General features: G+C 48.1%; 2 protein-coding genes across 2 annotated transcripts in view; one reads left to right on the forward strand and one right to left on the reverse strand.

Annotated features, from left to right (window-relative positions):
- The window catches only part of LOC122368167, a gene marked incomplete at its 5' end in the record, with an annotated part of 39,040 nt that extends 34,531 nt beyond the window's left edge, over window positions 1-4,509 (forward strand). The window contains 3 exons of the mRNA XM_043341858.1: window positions 778-910; window positions 1,623-1,649; window positions 3,717-4,509. Of these exons, the coding sequence (XP_043197793.1) occupies window positions 778-910; window positions 1,623-1,643 (154 nt within the window). The remainder of the gene's footprint in view (window positions 1-777; window positions 911-1,622; window positions 1,650-3,716) is intronic.
- A 482-nt stretch (window positions 4,510-4,991) lies between these two features.
- Window positions 4,992-19,826, reverse strand: part of LOC122368170 (carcinine transporter-like) — a 38,936-nt gene continuing 24,101 nt past the window's right edge. The window contains exons 4-11 of the mRNA XM_043341863.1: window positions 19,096-19,199; window positions 18,486-18,640; window positions 17,957-18,116; window positions 15,351-15,486; window positions 14,365-14,689; window positions 13,655-13,836; window positions 6,343-6,506; window positions 4,992-6,132 (exon numbers count right to left, since the gene is read on the reverse strand). Of these exons, the coding sequence (XP_043197798.1) occupies window positions 5,973-6,132; window positions 6,343-6,506; window positions 13,655-13,836; window positions 14,365-14,689; window positions 15,351-15,486; window positions 17,957-18,116; window positions 18,486-18,640; window positions 19,096-19,199 (1,386 nt within the window). The 3' untranslated portion in view covers window positions 4,992-5,972. The remainder of the gene's footprint in view (window positions 6,133-6,342; window positions 6,507-13,654; window positions 13,837-14,364; window positions 14,690-15,350; window positions 15,487-17,956; window positions 18,117-18,485; window positions 18,641-19,095; window positions 19,200-19,826) is intronic.

Raw genomic sequence — 19,826 nt, forward strand, 5'->3', positions numbered from 1 at the left:
ATACAGACCAGGCATCAGTCCACGAAAACGGGGCACAAAAATAAATTTCAATTCCTGAAACATATTTGGATCATATTTGGCGCTAACTGAGCACTGCTCAGTTAGCGCCAAAACAGATACAGAAAAAACAATACAGAAACTGCTCAGTGAGCAGTTTCTGTATCACTACCTATGGGACATAATGGAGGTGTCACGTGACTGACGTGACCTCAGGCGACCTTTACGGAAAAGAAAATCAGAGGAAAAAAGCTGTAAAAATTTGAAAGCTTGTGATTTCCTAAGTTTCGTCTCCCTGCGAAAGATGCCCCGACTCTGAGAGCGCTGCGAATCTATACAACATTTTTAGACCATCGAGAGGTTCGCATATGACGTCATAGGTCACTGACCTGACCTGATATCAAAATGCAGCAAATGCCAGATGTTCAGGCTTAAGTATCAAAGGTCAGCTAAGCCAAATTAAAGTTCCCTAACCGGACGTGTTTCAACCCATCGCGACAAAAACAGCAGTGGTCGCACCAACCCCCTCCATCGGGGAAGGTTAAGTGATGAAGCATGTTCATAGCTGATGCGGACCCCCTAGATAGCATCCGATATAATTTTAATTTTGCACAGCGTCATTGTGCTACTAGTGGAACAAATTGAATCAACAGACAGATCGATTTGAAGACATCGGGGCGTTTGATGCACCCTAATGGCCATAGTTTGATGACCATGGTGATGGTCTCTTTGGGGCCGCCTGGTGACCGGTTACTGCAGCGGAGCGGGCCGCGCCGACAGGTATCTGGCGGAGACGATGCGCGCCCATTCGGCAGCCGCTCTTCAGCGGCGGGCCAGTGTGCCGCGGCCGGCCCGCTACGACACGCCCAGCCGCGAGCAGCTGGACGCCACCCAGGCCGTGCCAGAGAGCGTGGTGAGTGGACGAGCGGCGGCTGTTGGCGTCCCTTCAACAGCCGCCGCGCTCCGGCAGGACAGGCCACTGATTGGCCCCGCAGAGTCTGACTATTTCTCACGTAATTATTTATCTCTGCAAACATTTTTTCCCAGTCATGCGATCCGAGCAACATCTTGCCATCTTTAGCAACAAAGTATTTTGCAACTGCAACTATGCGGCACATGGCCATTGCCCAATGCCCATCCTGTTAAACCTAAAGCTGTCGGCCAGCGCATGGAGCGATAAATCGCCGTAACTGCAACCAGTACATAAGCGAGACGCTGCATTGCAATTCACTCCACTTTACATCCACCACCATTATCCGCCATTGTATTATCCACCATTGGACGGTGGACTGCATGATAAATGTTTAAATCTATGCTTGTCACCTGTCCACTCCCTAATTCAGCTGTATATTCCTGTCTCAGAGCCAGCACCCCTCAATGTCTACACATGTTCAGACATTGCGCTAACTCTAGAACTTCGTTTCAATTTTTCGTTTAATTTCAGAAGTTTGTTTTGCCTGTTGCATACATTCAATGTACTTAGCCTTTACCCATGCGCGTTTCATACAATGCACAATCACATACAAAGCGATGTGCGCTTCCCTGATCTTCTCCGCCCTCTCTCAATCCCTCTCCTCATCTACTCTTTCATCTCTCTTGCTTACCTGCACTGCTCTGCCTTTCAGCAAGAGGCACCAGCTCCGTAACGGCTGGTACGTAATAATTGTTCGTAGCGTGCTGTGTACCCTGCTAGGCTTCAGTGTAAATGTTCGTGGTGCTTTTGTGTGCTGCTTCGATGTGCGATTGACGTGTATATTATCGGGTCTAAACGCTGTCAATCCCTTTCTCTAACTCACGGGTTTATCGGTTATGATTTGTAAAGGATAATTGATGGCCTCTTGAAGTATTTTAGCCACTACATATATATGACCTGTCGCCTATCTTATCGTGTCTGTAATGCAGGCTACCATTCCACGATCCTGAGAATAGTGCTGGGTAATCAATATCATGCATCGTGCTATTTGTTACAACTGGTGACACATAAAAATAAGTTTCCTCACGAACTGATGGCTGTAAGGGAGTGGTATCGTAAAACCCGTTTAAAATTGCCTTCTTGAACGTGGGTATAGCTGCGGTATTAGAGCAAACGGTGGACAATATTGCGGAGCTCACCCTGCTTCTTCAAACGATGATATAGCGGGACATTCTTAAAATGACTAATAGAACAAATAGCTCGCAGTGTTCCTTACTTTCACAAACTTATTTGGGTCTTAATTTGGGACTGGCTTAGTTTTACAAACAAACCTACCGAATATGTCAGAATACGACAATGAAGACATACGAGTGTGCTAAAAGTTGTTAGACATTTGTAATCGTTTATGAACGTTGTAATCGTTTCATTTATTTACGATGTTTTCTCGCATGGATGCCTATCTGTACTTACTCATCTACGGGGAAGCTGTTCATTTTGGTGTGACTTTTTATTTTGAATGCTCTTTTCGATGTTGTGGTAATGTTTTGCTACTTATAACGATCAATTAACGATGATTACATGCTAAATTAACGGCATGAAAGATTTGTTTACCGATAGCTCATGTGTCTGTATTTGCATATCAAGTAGGTACGTTTATTATTAGGTATTATGCGTTTTATGTTTATGCTATTTGTATATATTTCACTCAATAGTCCTATGCGGTGCAAAGACAACGAGAAACAGTGCACTTTCGTTAGAAAATACCGTCACACGTTTCCATCGACTGGCATAACCAAACAAGCTACCTAAGGAGAAGGACGCACTTTCCAGCACACATATAATCAATATGCATGTAGGCATTCCAGAGCCTGTGTTGAGCTATATGATGCTGAACATGGTAACGTTGCGTTCCAACCCTTCCGGCCTTCATGGCTCATGCCTTGTAAGATTTGTGTGACCTAACAAGTTATTACTAAATGTGACCTTTGTGCGTCCGCCCTGACCGGCGAGAGATTGCAAGGTGCAACGTCTAAATGAAAATGGCGTCCTGGATTTTTCCCTTAAAACCCGAGCCTACCGAATTCAATAAATTGTCGAATCCCACACGGGACAGTTCCAGTAGGACTCAGAGACGTAAGCAATAAGCATGCCCTAGTCTGGGGTGACCGTTTGAGCGGCTGGATGGCCGGCCCTGCCAAGGCGCCTCGCTATATAGCGTTGGTCTCTGATCGATCAACCCCATTTATCGAGCAATACATTATAATGGATAATTATCAAAGTTGCCTGTCTGGTTCAGTCTGTCCTTCCCGTGCCCTGGAATCCTGGGGTAATAGCGACATCTTCATCTAGAGGTGTAGTGTAGTTCTTGTATAGATGTCGCCACAGCATGATGTCTCAGCAAGTCGATGAGGTCCAGCATGATTTTGTGCCTATGCGACACATACACAGATTTCTGTCGGAGAGGACAGGTCAGAATCTGGTGCATGTATCAGTAGACAGCTGAGCTGAGAGCTAAGGAACATCGATCAAAGATTTCACACCTTTCATCCATTTCAGTGATATCCATTCACCAGATGTGCTGGCGGAAATAACATGGGGTCTATAGAGTCCGCAAATGTGTTTGCAGTTGCACGTAAGAGCAAATGCATAATGAAGAAGAGCACCATAGACCTCTTTACACTGGTCTATGAGAACCGGTGTACAGAGGTCTCTGAGAACACTTATGTATGACAATACGAACCCTAGAGAACTCAAATCGCCTTGCCTCTGGCACCCTGACCACAGATGTCGTCTGCTCCTCTTTCAGAAATCCAAGATCGAGAGGATACAAAACCATCTGCCAGGTACACCCGAAGAACAGTGGGAAAATTGAAGACTCTTCTCAGCGGGCTTAGGGCAATCATTTGAAGTCAGCTCCATCGGATGGATATTCGACAATCATACAAAAAGATGTTTAAAATGATAGGTAAATGTAACTTACCTATAGCTCCTTTCGACCGCTAGTTTTGGACTGGTGTGTACTTATTGTATTATTATTGATGTGCGTGTATTTTTATTCATCTCTAACGTGTGACTTTAGTTTTGTGATATGAGACCGTGAGGTTACCCATATCGATATCAATTCACAACTGTCACTGCTGTAAACTGTGATAACTGTCATTTTGCGCCATCTAGTCATTTTGTCTAGGAAAATAGTTGTGATAATTTTTGCAGCGGACTGTGGAAAACAAAACTGTGAAGGCTTGAAGAATTAAAAAAAAATGTTCGATTATGTTACTGCGAATTTCGAGTGATGTTTTCGTTTTTCCGTAAGGTCGACATGCGTGCTGCTTTCACGAGTGTTGTTTTTAATGATCATATTGTTATCACTGCCGACATTCATTTTTACTGGATGCAACGTGTAGTAAGGGAAGTATAAAAGTTACGTAATCGAAGCAAGCTGGGCTGGCAAGACCAAACATTTTTCTAGTTTCGTTTTGTTTTCTATATCGTAGAATTTAAAACGTTCAGAAGACGGCATTTCGATTATACTGTTCGATGACGTTCTCAATAATTTTGAAACAATATGTGTTTGTATATCAATACATTTAATTTCGTTAGCTTGTTTGGTGGTCCACTACAAGGCGCACCGCTTGTCTGCGGGAAGCACGAACGGCAGCGTTCTGCTGAGGATGAGGGCGGAGCTACCTTATTCATCTTATCGCTGTAGTGGCTGCCGAATATATTGGTCCTTGCTGAATATGGACAGCCTCAGGGTCGTCCCACAGTGCCGTCTCATCGGGATGGAAGGCCAAGGGGGGGGGGGGGGGGGCTTTATGAGGGCGGGATATTTGAGGTAGGTAAGGGAACAGCGGTGACCGTATAGAGTTGTGCAATGGCCAACTGGTAATGCTCATCGTACTTACATGAATGTGTTTTTCAAATAAGTTTCGTTGCTACATCAATAATGCAGAAGAATCGGATATTGTTTCATTATATCATAGACAATGCCACAACGAAATTCGCCTTGTCGCTGTCTGTGACATCTCGAAACATGAATACTGTGATTTACATTTAGTTCAGACAACTGGCAAAGGCAAAGTAAGATCAAACATTTATGTACACTTCACAAAAATCCGAGTTGACAGTATTTTCGAGCCCGCACTGTTATGGAGCACCCGACCACAGAGGTCCCTATCGGGCAAAATTCGTCACACAGGGCATACAACGGACTTACACTTACAGGTACAACAGACGGTCCAATGGCACGGGCGCACACAACCGTTTACACACAACGCTGACACACAACGGTCAATTACACAACACTCTCGTACCGAGGTAAAAACACTGTTCACATGTCATACTCTAGACCCGCCACGGCTGAGGGGACCTCACATCGCGCCGCTGCGCAGGCAACAAACATTAGCTTAACATGAGCGCAGCCTCTGATCGGCAACGGTCATTCGCCTCTCTCGAACCAGCTCGGGCCCCCGTGGCCTTCGGACGTCGAATGACGTCCTTACGGCGGTTACAAGCACGCCGGGTTGAGTTCATACTTCATACCCAAGTTTGCATGAGTATCCTCCTTTTCCAGTTGTACGTCAAAGGAGAGCATTGCAGTGGGTGACTCTCCACCACTCTAAGTTGAAGTGGCGATATTCAGCGAAGGGCCGCCGCTGCGACTCTAAACTGGGGTCACTCTGCCTCGCCCTGTCCTCGTCTGATCGACATCACCCCAGGCAGCGCAGGCAGACTGGCACGCTGCCTGCATGTAGATGGAGCGCCACATTTGGCCCAGCCTGACCCCAGCCGGCGCCAAAACAGTCTGTGGGGAGCGGGCTGACATCCTCTCCTTTTGGACACCTGGCCACATACAAATGCAGCGTCCACACTACTACTAGTCACTGGACCACAGTCACTCTTGCCACTCTTCCCCTACTTGTCATGACGCACTGGCACTCACTGTAGTCTCTTGTGATAACACCAGCACACACTGTGACCACAACTCGGGCGATCTACCCCGCTCAGTCCCCCAGGCCGCACGTGTCCTGTCCCGACAACGGACGGTGTCGGCCGACGGCTGCTAGGAGACCAGTGCTCTCATACTACTCTCGGACTGGTCGCCGTTCGGCCGCCGCGCCACCTCCAGAAACCCGTTGTACGGCCGGCTCTTGGTCATGGGGAGGGTCTCCTCGGCAGCGGCAGCCGTACTGTCGACGGCCTCGGCCCGCCTCCTCTTCCAGCTGTGCGGGCGGGAGAAACGGTGTGTCAGAACTGCTCGAACGACCCAAACGGACAATTAATGCACTAACAACACGAATAATTACAGGCCATCCTTTTCATCGCCGTCCTATCAAGTTCCTGATCGCAGGTAAACGAAACCATTAATATTTACTAGCTATGTACAGTTGCGAGGACCCAATCTGTAAAATGGCGTGACGTGTCGTTCTTACCACCGCCACCGGATGTTGGGCTCGCCCTTGCCGAAGTTCTCGCCCTCCTCCATGGTCTCCGGCAGGTGCTGGTGCAGCGTCTCCGGCAGGAAGAACGACACGAACGCGCCCAGCAGCGTGACGCTGCCCATGATGATCACCGGCAGAAGACGTCCGTACGCTTTCTGCGGGACAGACACTCAGACTGAGACTCTGCACCTAGACTACACCAAGATTGAGGTCCTAGACTTAGACAGTCAGACTGCACACACGGAATTCACTCAGCCAGATTGTAGCTAGTAGCTACACTCGGACTCAGGGACAAGGTATCGGGTACGGCGGCATCAGGCCTACACAGGCCTAAATAGGCGCAGATGAAATGCAAAACAGTTACTTGTATGCATGGACAGTGGTCAGGCGACCTCGCGCACAACGGGAAGGCAAAGGAACGGCAGTATATAATCCGACAGCCTCGACACAGAGACATAACTACATAGAGCTCGGATGACCTCGCCTACATACAAGGACACACTACACAGGGACAGTAGTAGCTTTCGGCGCCTTCATGGCACCAGTAGACCGGAACAGTCACGACGTCTTGATCGATGCAGCGAGCGTTTACAGCACAAGCAGGGCGTATTTTAACATGTTAACTGGGTCGGCAATTGCCGACCCAGTCACGGAGAATGCCGACCCAGTGACAGCCGTTTGCCGACCCAGTTGCCGCCCCCTCTAGGATGCAGCACGCACATGCAGGCTAGGTGCCGTCATTCATAGTGAGGCTGCTGCCCTCCGAAATGATAATGCCGCCTCTTAAAGTGAAGCAGCCGTCTATAGAAAGTGATGATCCCACAACTCAATGTGACAGTGCCGCCCCTAAATCTGTTAGTAGTCCCACTCAATGTAATGGTGCCGCCCTTCTAAGCATCTGTGGAGCCCCTCAATGTGATGATACCGCCCCTCAAGAAGATGATGCCGCCCCTTTCAGTATCGGTGGCGCCCCTCAATGTGATGGTGCCGCCCTCAAAGGGCCGGTGGCGCCCCTGAATGTGATGGTGCTGCCCGCCAACGAGTCGATGGCGCCCCTCAAAATGATGCTGCCGCCCCTTAAAGTGTTGGCGCCGCCCCTTATAGTGTCAGTGACGCCCTTCGAAGTGTCGGAGGAACCCACTAATATAATGGTGCCGCCCCTCTAGATATCCACATAGCCCCTCATTGTGATGGAGCCGCCCTCAAGCAGATGATGCCGCCCCTGAATGTGATGGTGCTGCCCGCCAACGAGTTGGTGGCGCCCCTCAAAATGATGCTGCCGCCCCTTAAAGTGTTAGTGCCGCCCCTTATAGTGTCAGTGACGCCCTTCGAAGTGTCAGAGGAACCCACCAATATAATGGTGCCGCCCCTCTAGGTATCCACATAGCCCCTCATTGTGATGGAGCTGCCCCTCAAGCAGATAATGCCGCCCCTCAAGAAGATGATGCCGCCCCTTTCAGTATCGGTGGCGCCCCTCAATGTGATGGTGCCTCCCTCAAAGTGCCAGTGGCGCCCCTAAATGTGATGGTGTCTCCTGTCAACGAGTCGGTGGCACCCCTCAAAATGATGCTGCCGCCCCTAAAAGTGCTGGTGCCGCCCCTTACAGTGTCAGTGGCGCCCTTCAAAGTTTTGGAGGAACTCATCAATACAATGTTGCCGCCCTCTAACTTTCTGTAGCGCCCCTCCATATACATAATGGTGCCGCTTCTCAAACCATCCGTGGCGCCCCTCAAAGTGATGGTGCCGCCCCTTACAGTGTCGGTGGTGTCTCCTCAAAAGTCAAGGTGCCGCCTCTCAAAGAAATGCTGGTGTCCCTCGAAGTGTCGGAGGCGCTCCTCAATGTCATGTTGCCGCCCCTCAAACCTTCCGTAACGCCCCTCCACGTCATGGTGCCGCCCCCCCCCCCCCAATGTGCTCACGGCGCCCATATGTGATAGTAACGCCGGTCAAAGTGCTCCTGGCAGTGTCGGTGGCGCCCCTTATAGTGTCGGTGGCGCCCCGAACAGTATCGGTGGTGGCCCTCAAAGTGATGATGTCACCCTCAAACAAACGGTGGCGCCCTTCGAAGTATCGGAGTCCCTAAATATCATACCTATTGCCGCCCATTAACGATCTGTAGCACCCCTCCATATGATGGAGCCGCCCCTTAAAGTATCCATGGCGGTCCTTAAAGTTACAGTGCCGCCCCTTACAATGTGGGTGGCGTCCTCAAAATAAAAGTGATGTTGCCCCCCCCCCCCCCCGAGTAATGTTGGCGTCTCTTTCTTCTTTTTAAGTATCGGAGGCGCTCCTCATTGTCATTTTGCCCCACATCACTGCTCACATGGCGCCCTTCAATGTAATGGTGCCACCCCGCAACGCTCAAAGACATAATTGCGCTCCTCACAGTGTCGGTGGCCCTAAAAAAAAATTGGTGGCGCGCCTCAAAAAACAAAATGATGCTGTCGTCCCTTAGCATATCTGCAGCGCCCCCAAAATGATAGTGCCTTCCCTTAACCGGCGCCGGGCTGAGTTTGTTTAAACCCCCCTCCCGACCCCTATAACTTGGCTACTTAGGCCACGTAGCGACACGCGGTAAGCGGTATTCGAAAGAGTGTCAAAAACTGCTTGGGTTAGTTGGTTAATCGTGCTTTGGTTAGGGCAAGTCAAATGTCAAATATCAGGTGACCAGAGGTCATCAAAGGTGAAATGTGGGTGAAATGTTGTCTGTTTCAACATTTATTGACAAACTGGCGCATAACTCGGGGAAGAATAGAACTACAGCACCGCGAAAAAGCGCATTCGATAGCTCTTCAACGTTCCTATGAAGTCTTCAGACTTGACCTAACATCAACGGCTTAACCTACAGAGCACAACTTGTTTAACCCGTGCCGGGCCGGGGAGGGTTGGAGGGGACAGTGGACCCCCTGCGCCCCTCTACTGAGCTGTTTTAATGAAGAACCTTTTACTGTAATAATTATTGACTCACGAAAGTTATGACATTGTTTTTTTCAGTACTGTGCTCCTCTCGTCGAGATGCGTCGAATGAACTATAATTTGACATTCAAACGTCATTTGGGAAATTTGAGCTCAGGTCCAGGTCATGACCTGGCTGGTAAAGGTCATGTTGCATATCAGTCGATTTGTATCGTCAAACTGAAATCATCTATGTAAGGTGTTTTCATCGCTCAGGCATGTCGCATGTCTCTATCAGAAGTTATTGGAAAAACTGCTGGAGGCCTACCATGACCTGACATGACCTCAAGGACATAACGAGGGGTCGTGGGTGGCAATTTTCCGATTAAGTGTGTCATTTTTAATTGTTTTCTGATGTTTAAATTCGTTAATTTTGACATTTGTCTACCTATAAAAAGAGGCACATGCCCTGATTTTCTCCCATTTCCTTTTACCTAATGGAAGGGTCGCAAAATTGTCCTTACATTTGGTCAGAGACATCGCAATTTCGAGACTTACATTTAACCCTCGCCGGTTGATGCAACCCCCCTAAGGTTTATCGCGAATAACTCGCGTAAAAAGCGGCCGATCGCAACGAAACTTTCAGTACCCTCGAATTGATCAATTTTACACCTACCCTGCAAATTGATGACCCTGACTTCAATGACCTTTCACCTGTGACCTCTTTTCCGTGACCATGTTTGGCCGAAATCAAGATTCGGCGTATGTCGGCTCGCATTAACCGCGCGTTTGCAAGCTTTTCGTGGTTTCAAACGTTCAAACATGTGATTTGATGTTGCTCCCATGCATTAGGGTGGGTGTCAAGGTCACCTGAAGGTCAGGTCAGGTCATTGACCTTTGGTGACCTCGGTTCACTTTTTCGAGTTTTACATGTTTCTAGGCTAGTTTTTGGAGCTGAATTCGAATTTAGCAACCATTTAAATATTTCCGAAGTAGTTTTGGTGCCTTCGTAACATGTTACGAAGCTGTCAGAGGCGGATGACAGGTACTACGAATACCCGGTACGACCCCTACCGGTTGACCTGACCTGACCTGACCTGACCTGACCTGACCCGACCTGGTCTAAACGCTTAACGACATCATCTGTGATCAAAACTAACACGATATTTGTGATCAGCACCACGGAAAACCCCTTAGCAGCCACAATTTACGACTTTCAAACAGGTCCCGATATTCCCGATTTTTGGGTCATTGACCTGACCTGGAAGGTCAACCGATGACCTAGGACCTTGAAATTGGGTATCATTGGCTTCCTCTCGTGACGGGCAACACGCTCGTTTTTTTCTGCGAAGCTCTAGCTCCATCAGGGGCCAAACGAGGGGGGGTCGTACCAACCAACCTTGTGCCGTCGAAGGACTCAAAATGGCCTGTGCCGGCGAGGGTTATATATACAGTTACACACTGTTTGTCTTATCAATCGCTGAAGTTATAAAGGGATCGTTCAGTCGGTATATCTATGGTGAGCATTTGCCTGTTCCGTGGCTCAGTTGGTAGAGCACCGGACTCCCCGCATTGTCTTCGCTTGCGTTTTGTCCGCCGGCCGAGCCGGAGAGAAAGTTACCGAGTGAAGGTCATTCAAAGTTCAAAAACTCAATGACAATGTCACTGGGGTCACGAAAATGTTTGAGTAGGTAGGTATAACATTCATTAACCTGGGGGGGGGGAGGGATGAACGTATCGTTGCAATACGCTGCAGCGAGTAACTAATAAATAAAAAATGTATGAGTTAATCCTTACTCCACACGCTCTCCCTCTCCATAAAAAAGAGAGTTAATTGTGTTGCATTTTATCTATATGCAGAAAAATAGAGGCGTCAAAGGATATGGCCGAATATCAGCGACCCTTGCTGTGTAAGCAATGGGGTATGACAAGTGGGGGTAATGGCCCCGTCCAGCGCCCATAAAGTGGGCACACTCGTGCGACCTGCCGACCACTGTTCTAGATAGAGCAGTGATGCCATCCACATTTTTGCTCCATCCCAAGATCTCGACCAGAATTTCCCAAGATTCTCGTCTCGAATCCCAAGACTACCCATCGCATATCCTTAGGTGTACCACAAGTAAATCCATAGATTATTTTGGACATATTAGTGTGTTTTATTCAGCTTTCTCTTCTTCGGGTCCACCCTTGTCCTTATTGGCGTCTTTACAGCAACTAATGTACATACATTGTACAGCCCTCTGCAGACTGCGTGGTAGGTATTCTTTTTTCGACAAAACCGAGAATAACGCGAATGCTATGCTATCGGGCACTCGGAAATCGTAACAGCAAGATGCGCGAGACTCCGCAGCTTAAATTGGCATTATCATCGTATGCATTTTCCATCCAGTTTGGCAACAAAACCCAAAAGTTTATATTTGCCCCCAAACGAACTTTTACATTTTGTTGCCACACAAGGCGCATGCTTTGTTTATTGATAGGCCCTATCGAAGGAGTGGAGCATGGCGCATCTATTTGCAGTGAGTTTCGGCCGACTGATAACATGACTTTTGAATTATTATCAGTTTTGTCGGAAAAAGAATATCTACCACGCAGTCTGCTGAGGGCTGTACCTAGAGGCCGGGGGGGGGAGGGGGAGGGGGTCGATCGGACTCCTACAGCTGATATTCCTGACCGAGTATAAGAGCTTCACGAAAAATGAAGATGCTGGCCTAGACAACATTAAGCCGGTGGTATCTGATTCTATGGTCAGGTCATTCGTCGACCGTCAATGGTGGGTCAAAGACCCAAAACACAAAGTCCGAATCTGTTAGAACTTCTTGGAAACGAAATCTGTGGCATTTTGGATTTATTTCGAAATTTGTCTGACACATTTGGAGAAGCTAGGGTCAAGTGAGGTCAGGCTGTTTTTAAGTGTCTTTCACCACTGACAGTTTTGAAATAGGGGCTCCAAAACAAGCTCTTAAAAGCTTATGTAAATCCCGAAATCGAAAAGCCTATGCTGTGAATCTGCGTGTAAGCCAGTGCCCGCTGGGGCCCATGGATTTTCAAGCCGACGATGGCGAGGGGGTCTAAACGAGGACCTAACTCGTCCCCTGGACTATATAGCTACAAGACGTCAGCAGTGTTGTGAAGGTCGCAACTCGCAAGGTTACGCTTTGATTATTTTTGGTCCAGCAGAGCCCAGAGGTCAGGTGACCAGGCACTTTTCCGAGGTCAAAAAATTGCCCTTATTTTGGTTCGCGGTCAAAGGATAAGCCTCCATAGAGCAAAACCGTAAAATGAAGCGCTTTGTGCGGGAGCCGCTTTCTGAAATATTTTTTGGACATAATGTTTGTAAAAGCTTTTCATAGCCACCCAACATCATGCCGCCAAACCACCCATCCCCGTTGATTGGTAGAGTTGGAAATTAAACAAATGAGCGCCAGTTGCGAACAGCAGCGACTGAAAGCTGCTACTATACCCATAACAAGTAATGGTACAAAAATAATCCTGCGATCTCGGGAAGAGAATGCCTGCAAGAAACATCGCAAGCTTCGTCCGTTACCTACTTCAATATGTTTGAATGCTATTAACCTCCGTGAGGCAAATCCATCCTAAATTTATTATCGACCAAGGAGAAAAAACATTCGACAGCATGAGAAGACAAAGTGAAATCAGCTTCTGCCAGATCCCAAGATATGCAGTGCAAATCACAAGATCCCAATGTTAATGTTCAAATCCCAAGATCTTGGGACAAATCCCAAGGAATGGCATCGCTGAGATAGAGCCATAAAACGCCGTGAATATTTTAAGCTTGACGATACGAATCGACTGGTATGTAACATGTTTACCTCGGGTAAAATTTTAAAATTACTTTTTGTTAGGTCAAATTATAGTTCATTTATCGCATTATGATGAGAGAAATACTATATCCCGGAAAAATAAACGTAATACCGCTGAGCTTAGGTTGAATCTGAAATCATTACTTAGGAAGAGTTATAAAAGAACCGACGAACGAGTCTTTTTTGGTCATTAAATATCAGTAGGTATGCCGCCCCCTCAGATGCCAAGTGCCGCCCCTATGAGTGCAAAATGCCGCCCCTAATTGTGATTGCCGACCCAGTGAAAATCCCTTAAAATACGCCCTGAGCACAAGGAAGCTGAAGTGACTATAACGACTATAACCATCAGAGACAGGCACATCCCACAGGTATACAAAGCTAGAATGCGAATGCTCAGTAGTTTTTTCCCACATATTTATAAGAGTATATAATTGAAACAATGTTCTTCGATACCTGATCGATATGATGCTCGTAAGAATAACTGCAGCTTCAGCCTACCCTAGTATTTTCTGAAGCAAAGCTCGCTGTTTTAGGACATTTAAAGTGTATATTACTACAGCAATGTCGTTTCATCTGCCACTAACCAGCTCCAGGATCTGTGGGAAGATGAGCAGGCCGATGCCGGCGAAGAACGAGGCCACGGCCATGGCCTGCGAGCGGATGACGGTCGGCAGTAGCTCGCCGCTGAACACGTAGATGACGGCGAAGCTGCCGGCGATGCCGAACTTGCCGATCATGGCCAGCGTCACCGTCCACCAGACCGCCTCTGAAGGCACAGCGGAAGACCATGGTGTCAGACATGTGAACTGGAGGACGGAAAGTGACTGCTGATGGGTACAAGCGCACTTTGTGGAAGGACTGGGAACGTAAGACGGCGGAGCGACAGACAGCGGTGACGTGTAGAGGAACTGGCAAATGGATTGCAAAGTGACGAATTGGAGTGTAAGACAGAGTAACTGGATGCCTACGACAAATGACAACTCGGGTGTCAGAATAGGAGATAGGGAGGGAATAGGAAGATGGAGGTTGTCGACTGAACGACAGAGCCGAGGAATGGCACAGATGTCAAACGACGCATGACCGTCAGACAGAGTAGCATTAATATTGAGCACAGACACAACATGCAGTGCCATGAGACAGTGCTGACTACTGAATACAGTCACCGATACGCCATTGCCTATGTAAGTGGCATTGACAGAATCGTGTCATCAAGATTCACTCCAATGTCTGCATACCATTCCAGCTTATTAAATCCCTGTCACACTCTCAACAATCATGTTCCCTCTCCGCTAACCTTTCGGCACGAAGATGCAGCTGACACAGGCCAGCCCGCCGAGCAGCATGGTGGCACACAGACTGAGCCTGCGACCCCACCGCTCCATCGTGTACATGACGATGAAGTAGCTGGGCACCTCCACCATGGCGCTGATGAAGAAGGCCAGGTAGTCGGAGACGCCCAGGTCGGTGGCGTTGTAGCTCAGCCCGTTGTAGACGATGGCGTTGGCCGTCCAGCTGAAGGTGATGATGAGGAACTTTTTGCGGATGTTGGGGTAGCCGCAGACCAGACAGCGCATGGAGACGGGCGCCGGCTCCGCGGGCACATCCGGCTCGTTCAGCTCCTGGAACATGGTACATTGAATAGCCGGTCCATAGCCGGTCCATAGCCGGTCCCGTAGCTCAGTTGGTTAGAGCGTTGGACTCCGCGTGGTGAGAGCACGCGTTCCCGGTTATGACAGTCCGGGTTCGAAGCGCTACGGGCGCTCGACATTTATGGGCCTCCTGACAGGTATGGTTGCGGTTGGTGGCAGGCCGTAGCCAGGCGAAGTCAGCGAGGGGACCGGCCGTGCGCGGCTTTGTGCGCACGTTAAACTTTGGACTCTAAATTCTGCCATAGAATCGGAATTGCGCGATCGGAGGGTAGAGGGCAGGGTCATCGCAACAAGCTCCGCTTAGCGGTGGCTCTGTCCTTGTGAATCCTTCCCATCAAAAGGTTCGGACTAAATTTATAAAAAAAAAAAAATTAAAAAAAAATTGAAGCGTCTGATACTCGCCAACTTGGCTATAAACAGTGGTAAACTTGGCAGCCTGAGCTAGAGTGGCCAGTTTACTAGGCGGCCTGATGTAATGCCTGATGTGTAGGCGGCCTGATACTCGACCAATGTTCACCTCAGTGTCATAGACACTAGACAGGGCGTCAGGCAGCGTATATAAAAGATCTGCCACACCACACATCGTATCGGTTTCGCTAAAAACCGTAGTGAATTGAGAGAATTCACTCACCTTTATGCCTTCCAGATAATTCGTTGGTATGGGCTTTTTGTTGACCTTGGCGATTTTCTGGACTATTCGTTCGGCCTCCTCTAATCGGGCGTTCTGGATCAACCATCGCGGAGACTCGGGCATAATCCAGTAATATCTGCAACAGGAAGAACTCTAATGTGATACCTAGTCTAAGTAGGTTCACAGGTCAAAAAGGTTAATTTGCGAATGATTTTTTTTTATTGCTTACAAGACCAACTTTATCTCATTTTCAAAGAAAAATAACAAGGACAAACTTCCATGCCTCCTTATTCGCTACCAGTAGGGGAAGTTGGGGCAATGCCGGAGTTGGGGCAAAGCCGAAATTCGAGATATTTCGAAAACCGTAAGACATGGATGCCACCTGTCAGTGATGCTCTGAAGCCTAAGTGACTACAATTATCGCATGTTTGTTACGAGTCGTCATTCGGAATACTTCGGCTGTGAGGGCGCCAAGAGCGTTTTCAAGGTACGCGTTCCTTGTACTACATGCGCCTTTGAAGCTGCATTTCTTACTCATTATGCTACCGTTTGTCTGGCCAATTCGGTCAAGTAATCTTCAGCATGTCTTTGCATAAGTGTGCTGCCTATTTGAAATTTATACGGCACGTTGAAAAGTTATGGGCCTGCAAATGAAAGCATGGCTGGCTGGGGTAATGCCGAAAACGTGCAATTACGCACGTTAAAGCACGCTACGTGGACTTTACTGCTGTAGAATAGCAACGCGAATTTTTAGTCACACAAATTACACTTTCAACCGACGGAACGGCCTGTTACCTATAAGGAATTATTTACCTGGCATTTTCTTATTATATCACATAATTATAACTTCCAGTGTGCACCAAGCGTCCTCAAGCTCTTAAAACGCGTGTCAGGTTTGATAAATTCTGGATAAAGTTTGAGATAAAGTGGCAAAACATCAATGTCGGCATTCCCCGTAGATAATTTCTCCCATTTTCGGCTTTCCCCGCAGTCCGGGGCAACGCCGAAAAAGTCACTTCTTTGATATTTTTAGTTTGTGCGCTTAACCCGCGCCCCACTGGGGGGGGGCTATTTATAGCCCCCCTCCCGTTTTTCTGCAATAACTTCCAAACCGCTTGACGGATCGACGCCAAACTTTCAGTATCTTCGGCTGCATCAATTTGACACCTTGTGTCAAAATTTGAACTTCGTAGCTACCATAGGTCGGCCGGAAATGACGTCAGAGTGACGTCATGTTCGTCCGATTTCGACGCAAAACATTGAACCACGGCAATCGCTCCCAAGAGCTCAGTTTTTAAGCTAGATCCAATTTCTTTGCATGAAAGAACTCAGAATTGACCGCGCTATCAAACTGCTATCTCGGATTTTCAAAATTTTGAAAATTTCGAAAATTTTATATAATAATATTCAAAATTTGTATTTTTATATTTTTTTCAAAAAGTTTTTGACTTTTCGAAAAAACCGGAATATATGTGACAGAACGCATGATTATGACTACCTCTAGCAAGTTTTAGCTAAATATCTTCAAAAATGGCCAAGTTATACGCATTATTGCAAAAAATTCACAATTCTTATTTTTTCAAATCAATTTTTCAGTACGTCTTTGGCATCGTACACCAATATGAATGGCACCATCGTGTTCCTGAGCTCAAACTGCATCCAATAGACACATTTTTTGTTGAAAAATTTCAACTTCAAAATTTGACCTTTTTTTTGACCTGAAAGTGACCTGACCTAAGCTAAATTCGACTCAAAATGACCTCGAATGACATAGACGACATCAAATTCGAAATCTATGGCCTAAATGGACCATAAAACATGTGTCACGTGACCGAAGCATGATATAATATTTTCGTGACCTGTGATGACCTGACCCTGACCTGAAAATCAAAGTACAAGTTTGGTACCCTCAAGGTATCTAGAGCATCTGTTCACGAGTGTGGAATCCAAAAATGAGCCTGATCTGACTTGTAAGACGGCGGCCAGAGCCCAAAATGTGAACAAGCCAAAGTGCTAATAATTTTTACTTTGACCTGACCTGTGACGTCATCGGTGACCTCGAGGTCAATGAAATTAGGTTTCGCTCGACAGTTTTTCCGGGGCTATCAGACGCCGTTTGAATTTTGACGATCGGCCCAGTAGTTTCGGAGTTAGGAGGGGGGGGGGGCTATGAATAGCCCCCCCCCCCCCCAGTAGGGCGTGTTATACACAGACCCCAGTGGGGCGCGGGTTAACGGTATGCGAATTCATCAAATGCGCCTGGTATGTTTGAAAGGCAAAAGACTGGCCTCTCGAATGACGCCAACAAGAATAGCTTATGTTGTCTACCTTGCGTGCTACGGGCGTCAGAAAAAAAGTATTCGGCGTTCCCCCAACTTCCCCTATCTAAATATATAACGAAATTGGTCTCCGGCTGGCCGCACTATTGTTTCGATCATGCAATTGTTAGAGGTCAAACACCACCCATTAGGACGGAAATCGTCTGGTCTAGGACTTAAACTAAGACCATCCTTGCTAAACTGTGCCTCGCATCTGCTGGTTAGGCTCGGATCAACCATCCCCTATACACTCAGCAGCGTCGAACGGCTCCCTGTTTCGGTACTCACGACGCGAGCAGCACCCAGGGCACTGACAGACTCAGTGACAGCACAAACCAGTGCCGGCACAGGTAGGCGATGCCCGCCAGCAGCGCCAGCGCGAACGCGAAGAACACGCAGATCACCATGCCGGCGAACGTACGGTAGGCGGGTCCCATCAGCTCCAGCGCTGACGGGCGGGGCGGGACGGTCAGGTGGGCTGCGTGTTACTGTTAGTGATGCCGTAAATGCGCCTCAGGAAGGTTCCTACTCAGCAATCTGCAGCCAGCGATCACAATAGTACCTACATTTCGGTGTTGGAGGTACCGCCAATATATAACTGCCAGTGTACTATAGTCAGGTTCAATAACACAGTGCCGATGTGTTTGTGATATCACATGGCTGAATAATTGAATTATGATAAAAGGCTGCTTATGAAAGACCAGAAGATCGTGCTCAACTGTCGAAAAGAGTTAACTTAGCTTACAATGCGGCAGGCTTATTACTATTAGACGGGTGATGATCACAGTTACGTCACACTCGATGCTGTCTCACTTACCAAGAATGAACGGAATCTGGTAGAGCGCCGGGAAGGTGAACCCCACCACGGTCCGGATGGCCATGTACATGGTGAAGTTGGTCGAGAAGCTGCACAGGATGGACAGCGGGATGGCCACCAGCATGATGACCAGGGTGCCGGTCCGGCGGCCCCACCTGCCGGTCAGCGGCGGGTGCTCGTGACACGGGCTAGGCGCGCGGTGGCGGGTCATTATTCACAGACGGCACACGGGCGGAATACGCTGCTCAGTGTCGGCGCGCCTAGCCCAGCTCCTCTGACGGCAGCGGGCGTCCTATAAGGCCGTCTGACGCCACCTGGCTGGCACAGCTGAATCGGTTGTACCCCCTGACCCGTGATATGATCATCAGACGTCTTACAGGGATGGCTGTAGGCTTATCTTTGGCAGGCTACAATGAAATAACGAAACAGCATCATTAGCTGATGTAATACGGAATGCATGCATTGACAAGCTGTAAATAAAATGGGAAACGTAAACGGCGAAAGGCAAAAAGCGCTCACAAGCTTTGTGTCATTCAGTATGCTGTGTTGCAGGCTAGTCTACAAATAGTCGGGACGCAGGACGAGTCAGTAATGATTTGTTCGCACTCACTTGTCTGCCATCCAGCCGAACAGTACATTGCCGAAGAGACTGCCCGTGAAGAACAAGGTGATGCTGAAACCGGGCTGCCACTTGTCCGCACAAACCAGATCAAACTGGAATAGCGTCCAAAAAAAGTTCCAGGGTGTTGACCTCAACTACACACAACACCATACCTACATAATCGCTCATGATTGTGATACGCCAGGTCGAATTGGAACAACCCATAACAACTAAAACCAAGCGTAGCTAAAAAAAAAATCCCGTTTCCTCTAACACATTCGCAGCGCACCTAAAACTGCACACAAATAACGCGCAGGGGGTGACTGCAATTATGCACTACACGGTATCTACACGTTCATTTTGACAATATAAAAGTCGAACTGAAACGGCACAAAAAATAACGCACGCATTAACAAAAGGCATACCTAATGTTGAAAATCGGGCCCAAGGACGGCGAAATGTTTCCTTGCGACTACCAGTGCTGAGTAAAAAGGCATTTCACGCTTTAGACCATTGTTTGTCCCTTTTAAGTTCGAGAGAAAGCAGAGTGTCCACGGGTGCCTCGTGTCGTCTTTTACTCTAGTTACGTCGTGGCGCGGGTACTGCGATGTAGGTTCGGTGAGGGAGGGAGAAGAGGGAATGGGGGGGGGGGGCTGTTCCGGTCCGTATGCCCCGGTTGGCTCAAACAAGGATACCGCGCTCATTGCTGCAGCCGGCCGGCCCAGACCAGCCGTGCTTCC

The sequence above is a fragment of the Amphibalanus amphitrite genome, unplaced genomic scaffold, assembly GCF_019059575.1.
Source record: "Amphibalanus amphitrite isolate SeventyFive unplaced genomic scaffold, NRLGWU_Aamphi_draft 000929F_arrow, whole genome shotgun sequence".
Taxonomy (NCBI): Eukaryota; Metazoa; Arthropoda; class Thecostraca; order Balanomorpha; family Balanidae; genus Amphibalanus; species Amphibalanus amphitrite.